This window comes from Lactuca virosa, chromosome 6 (assembly GCF_052849685.1).
Source record: "Lactuca virosa cultivar CGN04683 chromosome 6, Lactuca_virosa_CGN04683_v6, whole genome shotgun sequence".
Classification (NCBI taxonomy): Eukaryota; Viridiplantae; Streptophyta; class Magnoliopsida; order Asterales; family Asteraceae; genus Lactuca; species Lactuca virosa.
In genome coordinates this window covers 155,311,946-155,333,460 of record NC_136431.1, presented here as the reverse complement: position 1 = coordinate 155,333,460, position 21,515 = coordinate 155,311,946, and the positions used below count along the sequence as shown (strand labels likewise).

Below are 21,515 nucleotides of genomic sequence, written 5' to 3'. Positions count from 1 at the left end.
ACCTCCTGAAATCTCAATATTCTTTACACCAGGCTAGATTCACCAAATTATCATCATTTTTTTCTGAATAACATACGAGCATACACCTAATGTATATATATATATATATATATATATATATATATATATATATATATATATATATATATATATATATATATATATATATATATAGTTTGACGCTTCCATTTTGTATTATTTACATCGACTCCCCCACGATTTCTTTTACAACTTTTGCTCCCAAGTTTTCAATAAATCTTCATTTTAGCTCCTCAATAAGCAAGATTCTTTCCCTTCTTCGATCATATACTTTATTAATACAAAAAATGGTATGTTACAACTTGAAGAGTGTAAACAACAAATCCTTCTGGCTACATTTGTTATATGCGACTAGATTGGACATGAGTACATGCCAAGCTTCATAGGTCCACTATCAATGATAATGATAAGAAGATCATTCATGTTTTTTCCACAGACAAGACAAGAAAAATTGAGAGCATGCGGGTCCTTTGTCCCACCTTTTTTGGTGGAACAAAGATCTGCAATTTGTATCTCGTGACATCAGTCTAAATCTCAGTCCAATGCATGACAAACACAAACATTGAATAAGTTGTTTGTCATGTCCTATGTAATGTAACAAACAACAAATGTTTCGAGGAAGTGCATATGCATATGCTATCATTCCAAACACAACTCATTCTACCCAAATTCCTAGCAACTTTTCGCTTCTTTGTGAAAAATGCAGCCAAAGAGGAATCGAGTGGTAGTTAGCAACTATACAACAATTGTCGTCTCATCTTACAAACCAAAAAAACAAAAAAACACAAAATGAAATCATACAACTACATATGCAAATATTGCTTCCAAGATACAAACCCTAATGATGTTTGTGATTATAGTAAACAAGAGTTCACAAGCAATCTTCCCTGCAATACAAGTAGACTCGAATGAATATAAATTTTCATGCCAACAAAAAAAAGAATGATATGTAATGGCAAAACAATTTTTTATTAGAGTTATATGCAATAAATAGAAATGTACTCCCATCAATTTGTCTATTATAGTATCCTACTTTCATTTCTTCTTATTACAACTATGTACTTTGAAAAATCTACCCAATTATAGTAATGTTATCCAAATACAAAGCAAATTTCACCGTATAGTTGGATAGATTTGTCACAGTAAGAAAAAAAATCAAAGTATAATGCTGTAGAGTTTTTAAAGTACAATGTTTTAATAAGAAAAGAAGTGAAACTTCAATGTTGAATAGAAAAGATGCGATAATACACAAATATATGAAAGCATATTGGTGATTCTTTCTTCCATTTAGCCCTTTTTAGGGCTATATGCACGATATAGCAACAAATTTTATTTATTTGTTTATTGTAGCATCTTACCTTTACTACGACTAAATGCAAGAAATAGCAACTACTTTCATTTATTTGTGTACTTTCAATTCTTTCTATTACATGTTTTGTACTTTATTTTTTTTTTCTTGTCAAGACATTTTACTTTGAAAAATCTCCCAAATTATAGCATTATACTATACGTAGGACTGAAAGTTTCTTTATATATTTTCAAAGTACAATGTTATAATAGAAAGAAATGAAAGTAGGATGCTATAAATTATAAGATACAAACAGATTAATCTTATACCTTACAGAAGAAGCTGGATTGTGGCATCAAAGTGGAAGAACAGCATCAAGATTAGTGTTAAATAACCATTTTTGAGGATGTGAAGATGATGATGATGATGATGATTCCATAGGAAGATGCCAAACAAATACCTTTGAGCAATCCTGTGCTATTCCTTCCATTTGTGTCTCATCCTCCACAATTTGTTCAATCAAAGTGCTCACCTGTGAATCATAATGTGTCACAATAATCAGTCTTAAGTGTTATTATGGTTATTTAGAGTCAAAATCAAGATCATAATCGCTTTTTATTTGGATGCATTGCTATAATTGGTTAGATATCTTAAAGTACAATGTTCCAATATGAAGGAACGAAACTATAATAAACAAATCAATAAAAGTACATTGCATTTAACCGAAAAGAAAACAAATATAAGAAAAAGAAACTAACTTGGAAAGTATCAAGAAACCTAATGGGTTCAAGAGTAAGACGTTGCCATCTCTTTGGGTCCCAAAGTATAGTGCTATTAAAAGCAAATCCTGATAAATCCGCATGAAATCTATGGAATCTTCTCATAACATTACTTGTATGCCATCCAATAACTTGTGTCCCATTACAAATGGGCCCCACAAATGTCGCTACCCTTGTGCTTGTCTTTAGTTCAGCCACAACCCAAGTACCAAATCGCCTTCAAATTGAAAAGCTTAAAATTAACATAAATTTGCATGAATGTAATGCTATTTTGGTAAAATATACGGTTAAACGTCACACTATACCAAAATTATTCGGGTCAAATACAGCATTTGAGGAGTGAAACAAAGCCATGTACCTGATTTGTCTCATATGGTGGAAAAGTTCACTTGAGTAGATATTAGTATCATCTGCAAAGTACACGATTCCATCAAGCCTATGTGTTTCAATATGTAATAAACCCACATTTCTCAAATCTTTAATCTCTGTTGTGTTCTTTTTGCATACAAGATGCCTATACATAACACCACTTCTCCTCAATAACTCAGAAGTTTCCCCTGATTGGCTGCTCATTTCCACAACCACCCACAACAATGGCGGCTCCACCAACCTTAATGTATGTGCCAATCGATTAAGGTAATATGCCTGAAACATCCTAGGATATGTTGGGGTCACGATTATCAAAAGTTTACCCAAATCCCTTTCAAGACCCTCAATCTTTTGAAGGACAACAATATCATTGGTGATATTATTAGCCACTGAAGCTTCCACATGATTGACATCGTGTGATTGAACTTTTTCAATTTCCTCGAAGGAAAAATCTTGGTTTCTTGAAGTGAGAATGGTGGATGTTTTTATGGAAACAATTGGGGTAAACCCCACGAAAACTCCAACGAGGAAACATATAAAGAAATGGAAAAGCGACCTTCTCCAAACATTCCCTTTTGGTTTTTGCTTTTCTAATGCCCTACAAGTTCTTTTCGGGAATAGATTTAGCACAAAAGATTGAAAATGATATAAAAAAGCATATTCTGTTGATGTGAAAGATGAACTGGGGACCGAATCCTGATCACAGGACGAACACTTGGACAATGGAGAAGAAACAGAACATGCTTCTCCACCTAGCAAAGTCCCCGGTCTAGGCACCGGAGACAATGTTCTTCTAATTGTAGTCATGCCTCTGAAATCAATAAAAATGATCCAGAAATCGTTGAAACTACATTTACTATTACTACAACTAGCATCAAAGGATTCAAAGCTACAGCCTAATGTTTTCCCAAAATTATACTAGCTCATATACACATTTTAAATGGATACACACCTCAGATAAGCGACTCTTCACCACAAAAAACACCAATTCCTTTTTCCGTCTTAGATTCGAGGAGAAATCGAAGTACCCTTATCGTTAATTTCAATCAAATGAGGGAAATGTGTGGTTACACTCAAATCTGAAAGCAAATATGGATCTATGCTGAAGTTGGAGAAATTCGAGAAGCCGATTCGAGAAACAACATAGAAATTACGGTTCCATAAATGAACTTTACAGAGAGAAGGGAGGTGGGCCTAACATATTAGCAAAAATGTATTCTCTGATTGCAGGTTTGATGGAGAATCTTTCATGTAGTGAATCAATAATGGAGTAAAGCCGGAGTGGGCGATGGAAAGAAGTCACTCAGAGAGTGATGAGCATATGTGCATCTAATCAAAGAGAGATTCCAGGGGGGGACAAAAGGGTCAAAAAGGTTAGCAGCGTAGATCGAAGGTTTCAATTTTCAACGTTCACGGACCCTTGCACCATCTCACAAATAATTTTCATGGATAGTGACTAGGTAATCACGTTTACTTTGAGCATCTTTTTTTCATTTCTCACTTCATTCTTTATATATACTTTATTGTGGGAAATTGAGTAATCTGTATCCTTAGCAATTTTAATAAAAATAATTAATATTTTTTTTGGTAAAAGGACCACTTACTCCGGAACAGGAACATAGCATTCCGGAGCTCTGGACTTCGTTCTAGAGTACTTATTTTAGAGTTCCTACTCTAAATTATAATCTCAGTCTTTTTTTACTCTCTCTCTCTCTTTCTATATATATATATATATATATATATATATATATATATATATATATATATATATATATGTGTGTGTGTGTATGTGTGTGTGTGTGTGCGCGCGCGTGCGCACTTGCGCTCAGAACCTTACGTTCAACCAAGTAATTTGTAATTATCTCTTATAAAACTGCTCCAAAATGAGTTTTTCAGAGAGTCAGCGCGAAGAAAGGTTTAACAACCTGTCTGTTTACCTTCGCAACGTCAGGCGAACTAACATGCATACTTACACTCACATCAGAACTGATTTGATGAATCGTTTCGAAGCTTGTTTTGTGGCTATTGGATGAGTGGTATATTTGTTTTTTGTACTTTTCTATTGTTTCTTTAAAATTGATAATGTTTCTACATCTAAATTAATTTGTTTTTGTTCCCAAAAAAATTACAGGTCCATGCATTCATATGCTGCTTCTTGCCTGTGATCTTCATAGGTAGTGTCCATCTTAGCGGGGACCACCTAAAAACAATGTTTGTAGTGGTTGCTATCGACGGGAACAACCCGACCCTCCCTATAGCATTTGCTCTGACCATGGAAAATAAATCTCTACTATTGTACATGGTTCTTTATGAGGTTAAGAGAAGCTTTGAGACAGGGTAGGGAAGTATCGTTCATAACAAATATAGATGATGTTGTTAGTTCTTGCATAGAGCATGTATTCTCTGATTCTTATCATGGGTATACTTCAAAAAGTGTGTTCAAGTATATGCGCACAAGAGGCGTCTCCGGCAGAACATTACAACCTTTGTTTTGGATGACATCCAGCTCATATACTATGTCTGATTTTGAAGAAAACTTTCGTCGGCTGACCCCTGATGCTCATGAAACGCTTGCCAACATCGGTCATGCGAAATGGGCAAGGCTTATTCCCCTAACATCCGTTGGAATGTAGTCAACATTGATGTTCCGGGATTTTTTTTTTGTGTTATCGGTAAATCAACATAATGTACTAATAATAATGCTTACTAAGGCAATTCGTGACTACATTCAATGGAATTTCGATGAACATGGATTAATGGTAGGTAAAATACTTGGTGAAATATTAAATTTATTTAAATACTTGTACAAAAACCTTATTTGATCATATTTACTTTTCAGCAAGTTTGACTACCATACTCACCTCGTATGATGAAATGGTGCTTCATAAAAGGATGCAAAAGTCGGTTCGGTGGCAAGCAACAAAGATCCCGCCAGAGATCCCGTCTCTGCTTCCATCCGACATTTATCTGGTTTTTGATTTAAAAAAAAACTTGTGTTGTTCATCTGAACCGCCATACATGTTCATGTGGGAAATGACGCAGTTTGGGTATAGCTTGCGACCATGCTATTGTGGCATCACGTCATTCGAACATCCATGAATTACCTGATATGGTTCAGATATATTATCGGGTTGATATGTTTCAGACTGCCTACCAGATACAAACCATGCACCCTCTTCCCGCTCCATCAGAATGAGATATACCAGACCCTTTGATTGCAGTTTTATTGCCAATGTAATTGCAGTTAATTATGTTTATAATTGATTTGCAGTGTGTAATGAAAAATATTATTATTGCCCTAATATTTGTTACATATTACAAAGATAGAAAAAAACATAATTTATAAGTACCATGGTAATACTTATAAACAATCAAGCATTACATATTAAAAACATTAATAAGCGTTACAAAAGGGAAACTTAGTTGAGGAACATAAAGCTTACAACTTATACATAATGGTTCCAAAAAAGAAAATCCAACTACGAATTAACGCTATCTTCAAGTGCATATTTTGGGTTTCAATTTTGTTCTTTGGTCGAAATAAGTTACTGATTATCAATGAATTATTGCCTATTGCTTTGTCAACCCAACAGATAAACCCAAACTGTGGTCCCTAAAAATTTAATAAGCAAGTTTTTGACCCTCAAGATAAAGAAAAATATCCTTGTTTGTGTTTTTGACCAACCATGCAAAGGGTGTTAAACTTTATTGGACAAATCAAGTTAGGGTTGGAGATCTTGGTTGATTTTTGATGAAGAATTGAAATAGAATAAACAAACAATGGATGATTGATAGAGAAAACTGGAATTGATATGGAGGATTTAACAAAATAGAGAATACAATCTCCTGATAGGATGATTGCCCAGGGATGAATCACTCTCTCAAAGGCCTAGCCAATGAGCTAATCTCACTCTAGAGACTAATAAGAATCTATGATATTTCTGCCTGACTAACAATGCAATCCTACCCTCTATTTATTAGCAAACCTCTACCAAACTCTCTTAGGACTTACCCTTTTACCCCTTTAAGTATTTAACTATCTAATTCCTATCACTACTCCCCCCTTCAACAAAGTCTTGACCTCAAGACTTGCTTCAAGAAATTGACTCTTAATTGCCCATGTTTCCTCCTCTATAGCCTTCTCAGTCGTGCGCCCTTTCCACCAGATTAACCACCATTCAACCTTTTTTTTCAGTGAGTAATGATAGAATGGATAACAAGTATAGCAACGGGAATCCTCCAATCCGAAGCACTCAATTCCCGTTCTGATAGTAAAACATGTTCAAAGAGAGAACTCATTGCTTTTGTAAGCAATGAAGTAAGAAGTATCAGTTGCATCTTGATAAAGGAAGAGAAATCCAACGTATAAACTACAGATCCTGCTTTGACTCATATCCCTCTTGGTACGTACTGACTTTCCATTAGTAGTTTTTGTCCATACATAATCTCATATGTAAGCTTCATGGATCCCCTGAAGTTGACAATATACCAAAACTTAGCCCAAAAATTTCCATTTGGCCACCAACTGAACTGATCCCTAAGATGATGACTCACTACTTCCAGTATTATCCAAACTAGCCCTTGAAGATGAGCCGACACTCTTTGATACTCAAACATATCGCTGACTTGTCCTTGATTTGATCGACCTCACTCGAGGTTTTGAGCCAAACCCTTCCTAAAACCATGTCTAAATTCCCCTCATCACATATCCATGCATCCAAAATATAGCCTTTAGTGATGAGACCATTAATAATTCGGGGCTTTTTGACCAACAATCAAGCAGCCTCACTTGTTTTCTTCCCCATGATTTTCCCCATTAGAGACCAATCACAAGTTTTAGTGAATTTTGAAAGTAGAATCTCCTGAACTTCTTTATAACATTTCTCTTTAGAATTTAACCCATCTTCCCCACAATCAGTTATTGACAACACATGAGGCGGTGGTTCTCCAAGGGTATGCATGTAATTACTAGATTCAAGTTTAAACGTATCATGAAACTTAGAATTGTAATTTCTATAGGTTTGAAAATACCTTAACTTGGTCAAACCATTTTCATGATCGTAAAGGGAGCCCCATTTGACTCGTGCATAAGGGTAAAACTGGAAACTTGAGTTAGATGAGGTTTTAAGCGTTTCTTGACGAAATGTAATAAAGGAAGGGTGATTTTGAGGACTGAAAAGACTTTGGAAAGGGTTTAGTGGGTATGATTGTGTGAATGGTGATGGGAGATAAGAAGTGATTAGTGAAGGACCTTCGTCTTGTAACTCCCTGTGAGGAAACGGTGAAATTGATACTGACGGGAATGATAAGTACGTGGACAGCAGTGAAAGGGGTAAATGTGTTACCGTTGTTTTAGATGCACTAGGGCCTGTTTTCTCCTGATTAGATAAGCCCATTGTCCAATTCAAATTAGATTCGCCCATAGATATAATTCCAGCCCACTTGTCATTTTTAAGCCCATTGCTGTGGTGACCTAAATAACCCTCCTCCCATCCATCATTTAACGGAGCCGTTATCTCTGTGAAGCTCCCTTTGCACTCCGTCAATGTCCTGATCTGAAGTATACCTGGACGATGCTCGTACGTTGCTCCAATCGTTGAAGATTTAGCCGGTCCCAAATTCCCCCCCCCCCTCTGGTTTCGGATTGGAGGAGATTAACAAGAGTATCTCAGACTCATAAAGCAGCGATGCTTGTTTGATCATATCCAACTGTTCATAGTCGATCCTATTCGATATCCATGACGAGCTCTCCACCACCTCTGATGACGTCGGAGTAGAATCGCAACGAGATAAACACACCGAATCCTCACTCATAGGTACAGGGATGGCAGGAGATGTACCTGAGGAATCTAGAACTCTAGAAGATGTATCCCTAGGAGCATCATCAACCACCGGTTATAGTAACGTCACGATCGAATCTGGAAAACTGCTAATATCATAGAAAAACTCAGGATCACGTTGCTTCATCCAAGTCAGCATCGCTTTTTAGAATTCACGTTCTTCTTCTCGTTCACGATCCCTGATTGTGCGAATCTCATTGATAGTAGCTTGAATCTTCAAAATCTGTTCCACATGTTGATCTAAACGGAAATCCTGAGATCGATTGTCAACTGTTGGCTGAACCATCCTCCTCATACGGTAGAGTGGGGCAGGTCAAGGGCAGTTCGGACCAATGATGAAGAATTGAAATAGAATAAACAAACAATGGATGATTGATAGAGAAAATTGGAATTGATATGGAGGCTTTAACAAAATAGAGAATACAATCTCCTGATAGGATGATTTCCCAGGGATGAATCCCTCTCTCAAAGGCCTAGCCAATGAGCCAATCTCACTCTAAAGACTAATAAGAATCTATGATATTTCTGTCTGACTAACAATGCAATCCTACCCTCTATTTATTAGCAAACCTCTACCAAACTCTCTTAGGAATTACCCTTTTACCCCTTTAAGTATTTAACTATCTAATTCCTATCAATTTTAGTCATTATAATGGATAAAATTTGGAAACTTTATCCATTAAACCACTAAAGAGAATCAGACTTGAAAATCTAAGCCCCGATCTGTAAGGATTAAGTGCTTAATGAGAGTAGTATTCTGCCAAAACAACCATGGGGAGACCAAGGACTGACCATGATGTCGTAGGAAAGGGAGTCCAACAACTGTTTTGTCATGACTAGACCACGATGCGGTCAAGGCCTGACCAACACACGGTAACCATTGATCGTTGACTTTTGACCAAGTTTGACTTTTGGTCAATTGTATTGGGTTTAGGTCTTAGGAGGGAAAATTGGTCTTTTGTTCATGGATTAGATTTTAATAGACTTAGACTCGATAAGGAAGTGTAAATAAATGTTTTACCTTAACTATTAAATTAGGATAATTATTGTGTAGTGGTTCGAGGTAATATCGATGCTGCTTAGCTCATTGGGTGGATTTATCTTACCAGTTATTCAAGTGAGTTCTCATGGACTTAGTTATTATATGGACTATATGTTATATGTATTCCAACTAGAGAAAAGCCTCTCGTAGGGAATCTAGTTGGATTAAAAGGATGTAATACCATGACAAGCCTTTCGGAAGGAAGTGGTCAATATTAATTCAACTAGAGAAAAGCCTCTTAGAGGGAATCTAGTTGACTAGGGTTATGTGTTCTAGCACACATTATGTGTTTGAATGAAATTATATGTGATTACTATTTGATTCTTATGTGATATGATGTGAAATTCATATGATCTGTATAATGGATGAGTGTTGTGATTATTCATTAAGCCTTAGGCCTACAGTTGTTGGTTTATGTTTTTATAGCAGGCCTGCCAGATGAATGGATGGGTGGGAGCCGACATAATTATGACATCTGGACATTTTTAAGGGCATGGCATACATATAACATTTATCAACTCCATGATATGATTTTCAAAACAATAATTATGCTTCCGCAATATGATGATACTATGTTTAATATGGTAATGTGATGAGACATGATTGATTTCAAAAACTTTATGGTTGGTTTTGGGGATGTTACACTTATATATGGCATTGTAACCTTTGCAAAAAGAAAATTATAAATTAGAACCTAACTCAAATTGGAAGGGGATTATGTACCCTATATGTTATGTGTGGTCATATAAAGAAAAATTTGGTGTAGAACTCTTATTTTTTAAACTCATAAGTAATCACTTGAAACTTTTGTTATGATGAATTTTGAAGGATGGATTAAAACCCTAACTTAGAAAGTGTTAGAAAAATGGAAATGAGCATGTATATTTTTTGGTGGGTGTAAATGAGAGTTATGATGAGAAAAGGGTTAAAGTAGTAACTTTTACCCTCTTCCTTAATACATGGTAGTTAAATATTGTTACTGTTGAGTTATATGGAAACTACCATGTATAATAAATGTTGCAATGAGTATGGTGAACCTTGGTGGAAATATTCATTAATTATGGTGAGTCCTTTGTGATGAGAACCATTGAGTATGGTAATTATTTTTAGCAATATTCATTGAGTATGGCGAGCCCCATGTGATGTTAACCATTAAGTATGATAAAACGGTAATGAAATAATAACATCCATTAGGTATGGTAAGCCCTTGGGATGAGATGTGTTGAGTATGGTGAGCCCTCGTGGAAAGAACCATTGGTTTGGTGAGCCTTAGGGATAAAAATATATTATTATTAAATGTTAATTCAATGTGAAAAGGCATTATGAGAATTCATTTGTGTTATTAGTTAGTTAAATTGATATGATTGGTTTGTATATATATATATATATATATATATATATATATATATATATATATATATATATATATATATATATATATATATATATACTATTAGAGTTACTATACTTTAGTATCTTAACCTTTGTTTTTTAATATGCCTTTCATGACTAAGTAACCTCGATAAGGGTAAACATGTAATAGAAAGATAGACGAATTTGAGTGGCTTGTATAGTTTTTCATGTTGGCACATAAGTAAATTTTATTACTTGACTTGATCCTTAAATTTTGTTATATAATAGTATTTTGATAACTACTTGTATTCTAAAAAATTTATATGAATGTACATGTCACACCCCCGGCCTGTGGCAGAAGCGTCAGCCTGTGCGACATTAGGATGTTGGATCACACTTATTGGATACATTGAACAATACATAGAGATATATTATAAAAGATTACTTTTATTTATAATAAGGTTTACAAAGTGACGGTAGGACCTCCAAGGATGATATAGTGGTGTCATCAACCTCCTCTAGCTCATACTCGGAGTGTGGTTCTGAGTAATCAATGTGATCAGACTCCTTCATAGTGGAATCGTCTCCAGAGGGCTCAAAGGTATTTGAACCTGCAACACCACCGACCTCATCCTCTTCATCATCCTTAGTCGGCTCCTCCTCTGAAACCAATGGTGAGAGTAGTGTTGGGACCTCCGGTAGTTGTGTGTCCTTAGAGTTCATCGAATGGGGCACCACTTGCTCCTCCTCCAGAAAGGAAACCATCATCTAAATCCCCATATTAGCCAAGGTACTCCGATAATATTGCGTAAAAAATCAAACATGATAGATGTTTATGAGTGATGTCGTGAGAATCAATAAATACAATTAATTTCCAATTATAAGTATGTAGTAGATAATGCCCATATTTCCTATGACTCCCTACAAAAGATATGACGGATATATGACTCAGAACTAAACCTTCAATCTGATGAGTTTTGTAGGTTACTAAAACATGTAAAGCGGAAATCTTAACCCTTATGTTCCCATGCAACCTACTTTGGATCTATGTTTTCTCTAATTGATAGCAATAAACAATGAACATCAAAACCCCTAACGAACCCTAGCTATTTCATAAATACAAGAAGGATTAGATTTTACATACCTTAGATTTCATAAATACAAGAAGGATTAGATTTTACATACCTTAGATTTATTATAGCAAATAAATCTTATTCCTTTCCTTGTTGGTCTTCAGAAAGCAAGGACCAAAAATATGGTTGTAACACCCCGTTTATTAAGTAAATAAATAAATAAATTAATGATTGTATAATAGCTCTAAAATCAATAATTATATAGCAAGGTGTTGGCTTCGAGGAGTTAATTGGCACAATTTAGAAGTTGGGGGCTAAAAGTATAAGTTCCGGATTGGTTTTGTAAATATTTATGAAGGTAGGGACTACTTGATAAATTATTGAGACTTAACTTGAAAGGATTTTGAAGACTAAGGGCTATTTGGGTAATTTCGGATTTAATTTGAAAGGAAAAGAGGTGGAAGGGCTGAATATGTCATAATTGAGATATTATGGGTTAAAAGGGTAACTTCTGGACTGGCTTTGCAAAGAAATTCAAAAACAGAGGGTTGTTTGGTAAGTATTGTACTTGATCTGTAATGAATTTTAATGTTGAGGGTTAAAAAGGTAAAATATGGATTTATTTTGAAAGAAATGGGGGAAGGAGGGACCATTTTGGTCATTATGGAAACAAGTTGTGGGGATTGGGGTATTTAAACCCGTCACCCCCGGTACAAACCCTAACCCTAAACACCCTCATAGCCGCCATCCTTATGCCTCCCTCTTCCAGCCGTTGCACCACCCATTTACTTCGGAAATCGCAAGGAAGCCACCGCCACCACCGTGAGGTGGTGGCTGCCACCATGTACCACCGTGAGTGGGTGTATTTTAGTGAGTGTGTGTGTGTGTACATTTGTTATTTTCATTGTAATATTGTAACCGGAGCTAGAATAATAAAAAGAAACTCAAAACCACCACCGTGAGGTGGCCGCCGCCGCCGTGAGCCGTTAACCACCACTACCCGAGGTGGTAGTGGGTGGTGCCCGACTAGCAAAACCCTAATGGGCCTAGTGAAATCCTAATGGGCCTAATGAACCCTAATTGATCAAAAGACCTAGCTATTGGGCCTATTGGGCTATGACTGGGTTGGAAACCCTAATTAGGGTTTAGAAAACCCTAATTTTGGATATATGGGCCTTGGACTTATCGGGACCCACATTTGGGCCATTGGAATGGAATTATGAATTACACCCAATCACACCATATGACTTATCTAGCAGAGTGATAGACTTAATGGATTAAATCCTTAATAGGTTAAGTGAGAAACATTTAACCTTAATTGTCATTTTATGTGAAACCCTAACTTTGGGAATTTGATCAGGACCCGCACTTGAATTATTCACTAAACTTAATATATTAATTAATAATCAATGGATTAAGTCCTTAATGGGTTAAGTAGGAAAACTTAACCCTAATCATCATTTTATGTGAAACCCCTAATTTCACTTGGGCCTTGAGTTGGGCCTTTCCATTGGGCTTTGGTAATTGGATTATTAATGGGTCATCCAAAAATAATCATATGGACTAGAATATGTTGATGGGCTTTAGGGTAAGGCCGGAAAATTAGGCCATAAATGGGCCATAGTTTGGGCCTTTATGATTATGAGACATTGTGCCATTAGAAATGCCAAATGGTTGGATTGGATTAAATGGGTGGGCCTTTGATTAAGACCATGTAAAGGTTTGGGCCCAATTTGGAAAATTGGCCATATGTTGGGCTTTGATTCATAGTTTAACTTTTGGGCCTTTGGATTGGGCCTTGAGTTGAATCTAGCTAAGATAGGGGTTAAGCAGTCTTTTACCCCAAGCATGGACTTATGATTTTTGTGTTGAAACCCAATTATTAATTGGGTGTTGTTTTGATATTTACAGTTTGGGAAGCTGTCATCCAGCAGCCAGGGTTTCGTTTGCGGGACTTCAGCAGTGTGAGGTGAGTTACCTTCCAGTAGAAGTGGGTCTAAGGCCACAATGCTGGTCCACTAGTAGGAGTTGTTTGTTAGATGATTGTCTTTGTGATAATGATCTGGTATGACATTATCTGTTATGTTTATGTGCTAGGATGCTCTGTAATACATATTATTAGTAAAAGGGGTGAAATAGTCCCCGGTTACCGGTTGAAAGATACCGAAGGGGAGGTCAGCTCCCGGATACCAGTTGAAAGATACTGAAGGGGTAGGTCGGGCACCCAAATATGCCTGACAGTATATTTATGTATGTTATGCTATGTTATTATGTGGTAGTGGTAGGGGTGAAATAGTCCCCGTTATCCGGTTGAAACGGACCGAAAGGGAGGCCAGCACCCAGATATGCTAGGCAGTTATCCGGTTGAAATAGACCGAATGGGAGGCCGACACCCAGATATGCTTGGCTATGTATGTTACTGTATGGTATGTGGTATGATGGGGGAACTCACTAAGCTTTGTGCTTACGGTTTTCAGTTTTGGTTTCAGGTACTTCGTTTTCAAAGGAAAGGAGTTGGCTCTTTCGCAACGCATCACATTATGATTTTCCGCACGTGAGATCTTTGGGATTACACTCTGATATTATTTTATGATTACATGTTTTGATTACTGACACTTTGGTCTTGACATGTGATGTTATTATGAATGTTTTTGTACTGTTGGTTTTATGATAACCTAATTAAAAACGAAATTTTTGGTCTTGAATTTTGGGATGTTACAAGTTGGTATTAGAGCCTTGGTTTGAGGGATTCGGGCACACTCTCGGGTGTGTCTGGACTCAAACTATGGACTTGGTATGAAAATTTTCAAAAGTAAAATCATTTTATAAAAAGAAGTTTGAAAAGAATTTGAAAAGAGAAAAGAACTTTCAAAAGAACAAGGTGTGTGATGCGTGCAATCAGCCGAGCTCAAGTAAGTTTTCCCCAAGATACACGTACATGTTATGATATGTTATGTTATGATATGATTATGAGAACTGCATGCTAGATTAGGGCTAAGGATCTAGGAAGGATGCCTTATATGCATATTTTATGTGCTTGTAGACTTGCATGCTAGTACCGATTAGTCAGTGATAGGATAACATGTTTAGGTTATGCCTGATTGTATGAGCCACTGAATTGCATGTAATGATTCCTGATTAGAGGATAGAATGATTTGATTGGAATATGATGGTTAGATTTTTCCACTGTCTGAATGCTGCTTGCTTTGTGCTTTGTGGGACTTTTAGTAATGTGAGCTAACTATTAAGTGAATATGCTAAGTCACATGTGGCACATGCTAGATAATCTCAAAGTGATAGATTTGACCCTATTGCGCAGCTCTTGTTTGATTCCAACCGTTCTAAGGATAAGTCTTTTACTCGAAGGATTATCTGATCTTTGTTGCATGTGGCTATATTCATGAGGTAGCTAGTTGACATTACCGGGAATCTTTCAGCAGCTGAGGACTGGGTGAGTTCGGGAACCGAGGAAAGCCTAGGATATGTTTCAGTGGGTTAGTAGCGAGGTTTAGTGAGACTTGGGTGCATAAGTTTGAGGAAGTAACTTGGAGGATTCGGGAGGATTGCTGAGGAAAGTATGGATAGGTGTGGAAAGTAGTATTGGTCCCGTACTACTGAAAGCACATGATCCATACTCGAATCAGTGAGAGTCTTGGAGAATCTAAGAATCTTCAGGGAGGAGTTTGTGACACGGTTTGGGGACAGAGGATGTTCCAGTTGTTGCAGCTTAGCCATTGGCAAGGGAGCTAGTGAGCCTGACCGGGTGTCAGACCTTGGGGGACATGACTTTTAAGTCCGAGGATGCCAGATCGATCTGGAGCACTATAAGAAGAGAGGGTCGTGCCAGGTACATATAGTAGGGGGTCCCGGGAAGAGACCCATAACTTCTGATCATCGGGTGAAAGGCCAGCAGGGCCGAAGTCAGTGCAGCACTGTAACGACCCAATTTTTCAAAGAAAATTTTCATTTTTGAATAGTCAAATACATTTCCATGGTTTAAGAAATCCAATCATAATTGTTTTCAAAACATATGTCAAATATAACTTTTATTCCAAATATCAGAGTGTCCATAAAAACGCCTGGGAGAGAGTGCATGCCACGCCATCACGCCTTGCCTTTGCCCTTGGGATCTGATGTACCTGAAACAAATCCACAACCTGTAAGCTAAATGCTTAGTGAGTTCCCCAGAGCATACCACACAATACACATATGACATATCCTGTTAGCTATAAAAGCTACATATAACACATAAGCCATGCATACATAATCCTGTAAGGATGCCATGGGCTCCCCCCAGGGTCTTACACCTTCGTGCCATGGGCTACCCCACATGGTCTTTACCTAGGAATGTCATGGGCTACCCCACATGGTCTTACATCCAATGTCATGGGCTACCCCACATGGTCTTTACCTAGGAATGTCATGGGCTACCCCATATGGTCTTACATCCAATGCCACGGGCTCCCCCCGGGGTCTTCCATGCAATAATACATAATCACATAGCATATCAAATCACAGAAATGACTAACACATAAACCATAATCACATAATCGGCCGGCCTTGGTGCCTTAGACCCATGGGTATGGTGAGAAGACTCACCTTAGTCCGAAGAATCTGAAACTGCTCTCCTAACTGTCTGTAACCTCTTGTGCTGAATAATAATATTGACCCATGTTAGAAGATCACATAAACAAAGGGGAAACCCAAACCCCAAGTCCTTCCATGAAGGCCCAAATATCCTTTCTTTGTTAATGGGCCCAAAGTCCATGTCCAAATTCATTAATGGGCCTCTTGGCCCAATAAGACCCTACCATAGCACCAATGACCCAATACAGATAAAATGGCCCACTTTTCTCAGAATGCAACCAAGTCCAATGATCAAATGAGGCCCAACAGATCATAGGCCCAAAACAGATCCAAGTCCTTCTATGGTGCGTACGCTTAGCGTACCACCCTGGTACGCGCAGCGTACTGCGTCTCTGGGGCTTACGCGCGGCGTACGCTAGGTACGCCCAACGTACTTAACAGTTTAAGCACTTCCTCCATTAAGTGCTTAATGCCCAATTCTCTTACGTCCAAAAGTCAGATCTAAGCTTATTAAGATGTCTCATGGCATAAAGTTGGCAACTTTATGCCTTTGCATGCCTCATGTGCTCCCAACACCCCCATTAAGACCTTTCTAAGGCTCTTAACCCATGCATGAGGTCAAAACACCCACCAAGACTCCATTTTTATGTTGCAAAAGGACCAACGGACCTCAGATCTGATATTTCCATCCTCTGGAGGTGCTTAACTCACAAGAGGAGGTCCAAAATCAACCAAAGGGACAAAACTAGAAAACCATAGCTAGATCTAGAGATTTAAGTGGAAAAGTGCAAGCTTTATACCTCCAGAAGCTCCTCAAGGTCGACTATATGCAGATTCTTGAAGCCAAAAGACACTCCAAGCTTCCTTGACAACTTCTTCTTCTTGGATGAACACTAAAAGGACCACAAATGCACTTTTAAAGCTCAAAATGCACTCACAAATGATATTAGGGTTTTTCAGAGGCCTTTGAAGGTGAAGGAGGCTGTTAAGGGTGAGGCTCAAAAAAGTTAAGGGTGTTTATATAGGTCTCAAATCCGGATTTTAGTTTGAACATCCGGTACGTACACCGAACATACATGCTACCCCTCCGCGATCCTCTTTGCCAAGTACGCTAAGTGTACTCATAAGTACGCGTAGCGTACTTAAGGGTCTCTTATGATATATTTGAAATACTTCAAGGGCTACAAGGTCATACCTGATTTGGAGTGTTACAACTCTCCCCCACTTGAACTAGACTTCGTCCTCGAAGTCCTTAGCTGCGAATAGATCAGGATAATGCTCTCGCATCTCCTCCTCCGGCTCCCAAGTCCATTCAAAGCCCCTCCGATGCTGCCATTTCACCTTCACCAGCTTCACCTCCTTGTTCCGAAGACCCTTCGTCTTCCTATCTAAGATGGAATTAGGCCTCTCGATGTAGTTCATGCTCCCATCCACCTAAATATTGTCCAACGAGACGACTGCGGACTCGTCAGCGACACACTTCTGAAGCTGAGACACATGGAAGGTGTTGTGAATCTGGCTAAGCTCCTCCAGTAGATCCAGACGATATGCCACCTTGCCCACCCGGGTCGTGATCCTGAACGGGCCTATATACCGAGGTCCCAGCTTGCCCCTCTTCCGAAACCTGATAATCCCCTTCCAGGGTGACACTTTTAGTAACACAAAATCCCCCACCTGAAACTCAAGATCCGATCACCGTCGGTCAGCATAACTTTTCTGACGACTCTGTGCGACCGCGGTCGGTCACGCACCTGCTGAATCAGTTTGGTAGTCTTGAGCACTACCTCAGTGCTCCCCATGAACCGGTGCCCAATCTCGTCCCAACAAACTGGAGGTCTGCACCTCCGACCATATAACATCTCAAATGGAGCTCGGTTGATACTGGCATGATAACTGTTATTGTACGAAAACTCTGCCAGTGGGAGGTACGTGTCCCAACTACCTCCAAAATCTAACACGCATGCTCGAAGCATGTCCTCCAGTGTTTGGATCGTCCTCTCGCTCTGGCCATCAGTCTGGGGGTGATACGTCATACTAAAATGTAGCTGAGTACCCAGTTCCTCGTGGAACTTCTTCCAGAACCTGGATGTAAACCGGACATCCCTGTCGGAGACTACTGAAATTGGCACCCTCTGCCTGGCCACCACCTCTCATACATAGATATCCGCTAACTTCTCCGCGGATATACTCTCGAAAATCGTAATGAAGCGGGCACTCTTCGTCAGTCTGACCATGATTACCCATATGACATCCACACCCATCGTCGTCCTCGGCAACTTCGTGATGAAGTCCATAGTGATCTCTTCCCATTTCCACATGGGAATGGGTAGCGGCTGAACCTTGTCATGAGGCCGCTGATGCTCGGCTGTGACCTTCCTGCAGGTCAAGCACCGCTCCACAAACCAGGTGATATCCCGCTTCATGCAGGGCCACCAGTAACTCAGTCTCAAGTCTCTATACATTTTTGTAGCCCCTGGATGTATGGAGAACTTGGACTTGTGCACCTCCTCTAATATCCTCTGCCTCACTCCTCCAGTTACCGGTACCCACCCCCGACCACACTGCATCAAAAGGCCACGACTATCCTTAACAAACAAAGGATATTGTCCCCGGATTCTCTCTATCTTCCAATTCTCTTTCTTCACTCCCTCGACCTGGGCCTCCTTGATCAAATCCAACAAAGGAGAAATCACTGTCATCCTCATACAAATGTTCCCAATCGGGGACCCCACCGTCTTGCGACTCAATGCATCGACAACCACATTGGCCTTCATTGGATGGTATAGGATCTCGCAATCATAATCCTTCAGCACATCCATCCACCTCCTCTGTCGCATGTTGAGGTTCTGCTAATCCATTAAATACTTTAAACTCTTGTGATCTGTATAAATGGTGCACCGCACTCCGTACAAACAATGCCTCCAAATCTTGAGGGCAAACACCACTGCCCCCAGTTCCAAGTCGTGAGTGGGGTAATTCGCCTCATGAGGCTTCATCTGCCTCGAGGCGTAAGCTATCAAATGCCCCTCTGCATCATTACAGCACCTAACCCTGAAATCGTTGCGTCGCAGTACACCACCAAATCGTCTAACCCCTCGGGTAGTACTAGGATCGGGGCCTCGCATAACCTCCGTCTCAGGGTCTCAAAAGCCAACTGTTGGTCCGTGCCCCACCGAAATGTCACATTCTTCTTGGTCAAACGGGTCAATGGCACAACAATCTTGGAAAAATCCTGGATAAATCTCCGATAATAGCCTGCTAAACCCAAGAAGCTACGAATCTATGATGCATTCTTCGGTACTTCCCATCGCATTACAGCCTCAACCTTGGCTGGATCAACCGAAATGCCCTCCTAATTGATGATATGCCCCAAAAATTGTACCTCCCGCAGCCATAAATCACACTTAGAGAACTTTTCATAAAGCTTTTCCGCCCTCAGGGTCTCCAGTACCTCCCTCAAATGCTCATGCTACTCCCTGGTCTTAGAATAAACCATCATATCATCAATAAAAACGATCACTGACCGATCCAGCATCGGTCTACACACCCTGTTCATGAGATCCATGAACGCTGTTGGGGCATTGGTGAGCCCAAACAGCATCACCACAAACTCATAATGCCTATACCGAGTCCTGAAAGCCGTCTTCGGTATATCCTCATCCCGAATCCTCATCTGATGGTATCCTAACCGATAATCAATCTTGGAAAACCAAGACGCACCCTGCAGCTGATCAAACAAATCATCGATCCTTGGCAACGAATAATGGTTCTTCACCGTTAGTTTGTTCAGCTCCTTATAATCGATGCACATTCGGTGCGATCCATCCTTCTTTTTCACGAAAAGGATCGGTGCTCCCCACAGGGAACTGCTCGGACGTATGAACCCTCGGTCTAGTAGCTCCTGAAGCTGCGTAGATAACTCCTGCATCTCAGGTGGTGCCAACCGATATGGCGCCTTTGCTATCGGAGTGGCACCAGGCACCAAGTCGATGCGAAACTCCACCTGCCTCTCCGGAGGCACTCCCGGTAACTCTTCGGGGAAAACATCCCGAAAGTCCTGTACAACCGGTACACTGCCCACATCTGTCGTGGTCTCTACCCTCGTATCCGAGATATAAGCCAGAAATCCTGTACAACCCTGCTGCAGAAACCTCCTAGCCCTCGCTGCCGAACAGAGAGTTGGCCCCTGCGAGGCCCTCTCACCATGGAAAACTAGTTCTCCCCCACTTGGGGTTCGAACCCTAATCAACTGGCGCTCGCAATCAACCATGGCCCCATTGGCCCCCAACTAGTCCATCCCTACAATCACCTTCAGCCCTCGCAACGGTATCGGAACCAGATCCACGCGAAACCTCTCGCCCAACACATTCAGGACGCAATCCGGATACACCCTCGCAGCACTCACAGTGCGGTCGTCTGCAATCTCCACCTCGAGCAGGGAATCCAAAGTTCTTGGTGCGTCCCAGATGTTCTTGCTAAGCGCAAGCGACATGAACAATCGGGTAGCCCCGGATCAAACAAGACATGAGCAGACATACCATTAACCAAAAAGGTCCCTATACAAGCATATAGTACACATAAGTCATAAAATTAATAAGAACAGAGAATAATAGACACGTACCAGCCATAACGTCTGGCGCTGCCCGAGCCTCCTCGGTAGTCAGCTGAAATGCATGACTCTTCACCGCCGGGGCATCCGCCTTAGCAGGGTGGCCATTGATGATCCTCAGAGTGGTGGGTGCAGGCACCGCCACTGCTCCTCCCCCTCCTTGCAACCTTGGACAGTCGGCCTTTTATGGCTAGTATGGTTGTAGTGGAAACATATCAAGCCCTTCTTGGGGAAATCCCTGCTCAAGTGGCCCTGCTGACCACAAGAGTAACATCCTGGTATCTCGGCTGTCCGACAAGCCCCACTGTGAAATCTCCCACACTTGGCACACCGGCCCCGACCCTACTGGCCCCTGCTGGAAGTGTTTGAAGTCTTAATCTTCTTAGCCTGACCCACTACCGCCTGTGCCTGCTCCGGATTCTGCTTGGTGCGGAAGTCTAACTCCATCTCCCGTTCACGGGCCTTCTCAACCATCTCGTTCAGGGTCTTGCACCCTGTGAAGCTCACGAACTCCCGAATATCATCGATCAGCATGG

The 21,515-nt window shown here is 39.9% G+C and overlaps 1 protein-coding gene across 1 annotated transcript; it reads right to left on the bottom strand.

Annotated features, from left to right (window-relative positions):
* Positions 1-650: 650 nt before the first annotated feature.
* Positions 651-3,947, bottom strand: LOC145120950 (putative beta-1,4-xylosyltransferase IRX9H). The gene is made up of 4 exons (XM_079056738.1): positions 2,465-3,947; positions 2,086-2,323; positions 1,657-1,859; positions 651-926 (listed from the first exon to the last, which is right to left on the bottom strand). Exons 1-3 carry the CDS (start codon positions 3,280-3,282, stop codon positions 1,683-1,685), a joined length of 1,233 nt encoding a protein of 410 aa, XP_078912864.1. The 5' UTR covers positions 3,283-3,947; the 3' UTR covers positions 651-926; positions 1,657-1,682.
* Positions 3,948-21,515: the final 17,568 nt, after the last annotated feature.

Bases quoted from the DNA above. Each gene is read 5' to 3' on its own strand.
- LOC145120950 (XM_079056738.1), bottom strand. From the start codon at position 3,282: ATGACTACAATTAGAAGAACATTGTCTCCGGTGCCTAGACCGGGGACT. The intron at 2,324-2,464 runs GTACATGGCTTT...TTCAATTTGAAG, and splicing joins CACCATATGAGACAAATCAG to GCGATTTGGTACTTGGGTTG. The intron at 1,860-2,085 runs GTTAGTTTCTTT...TATGATTCACAG, and splicing joins GGTTTCTTGATACTTTCCAA to GTGAGCACTTTGATTGAACA.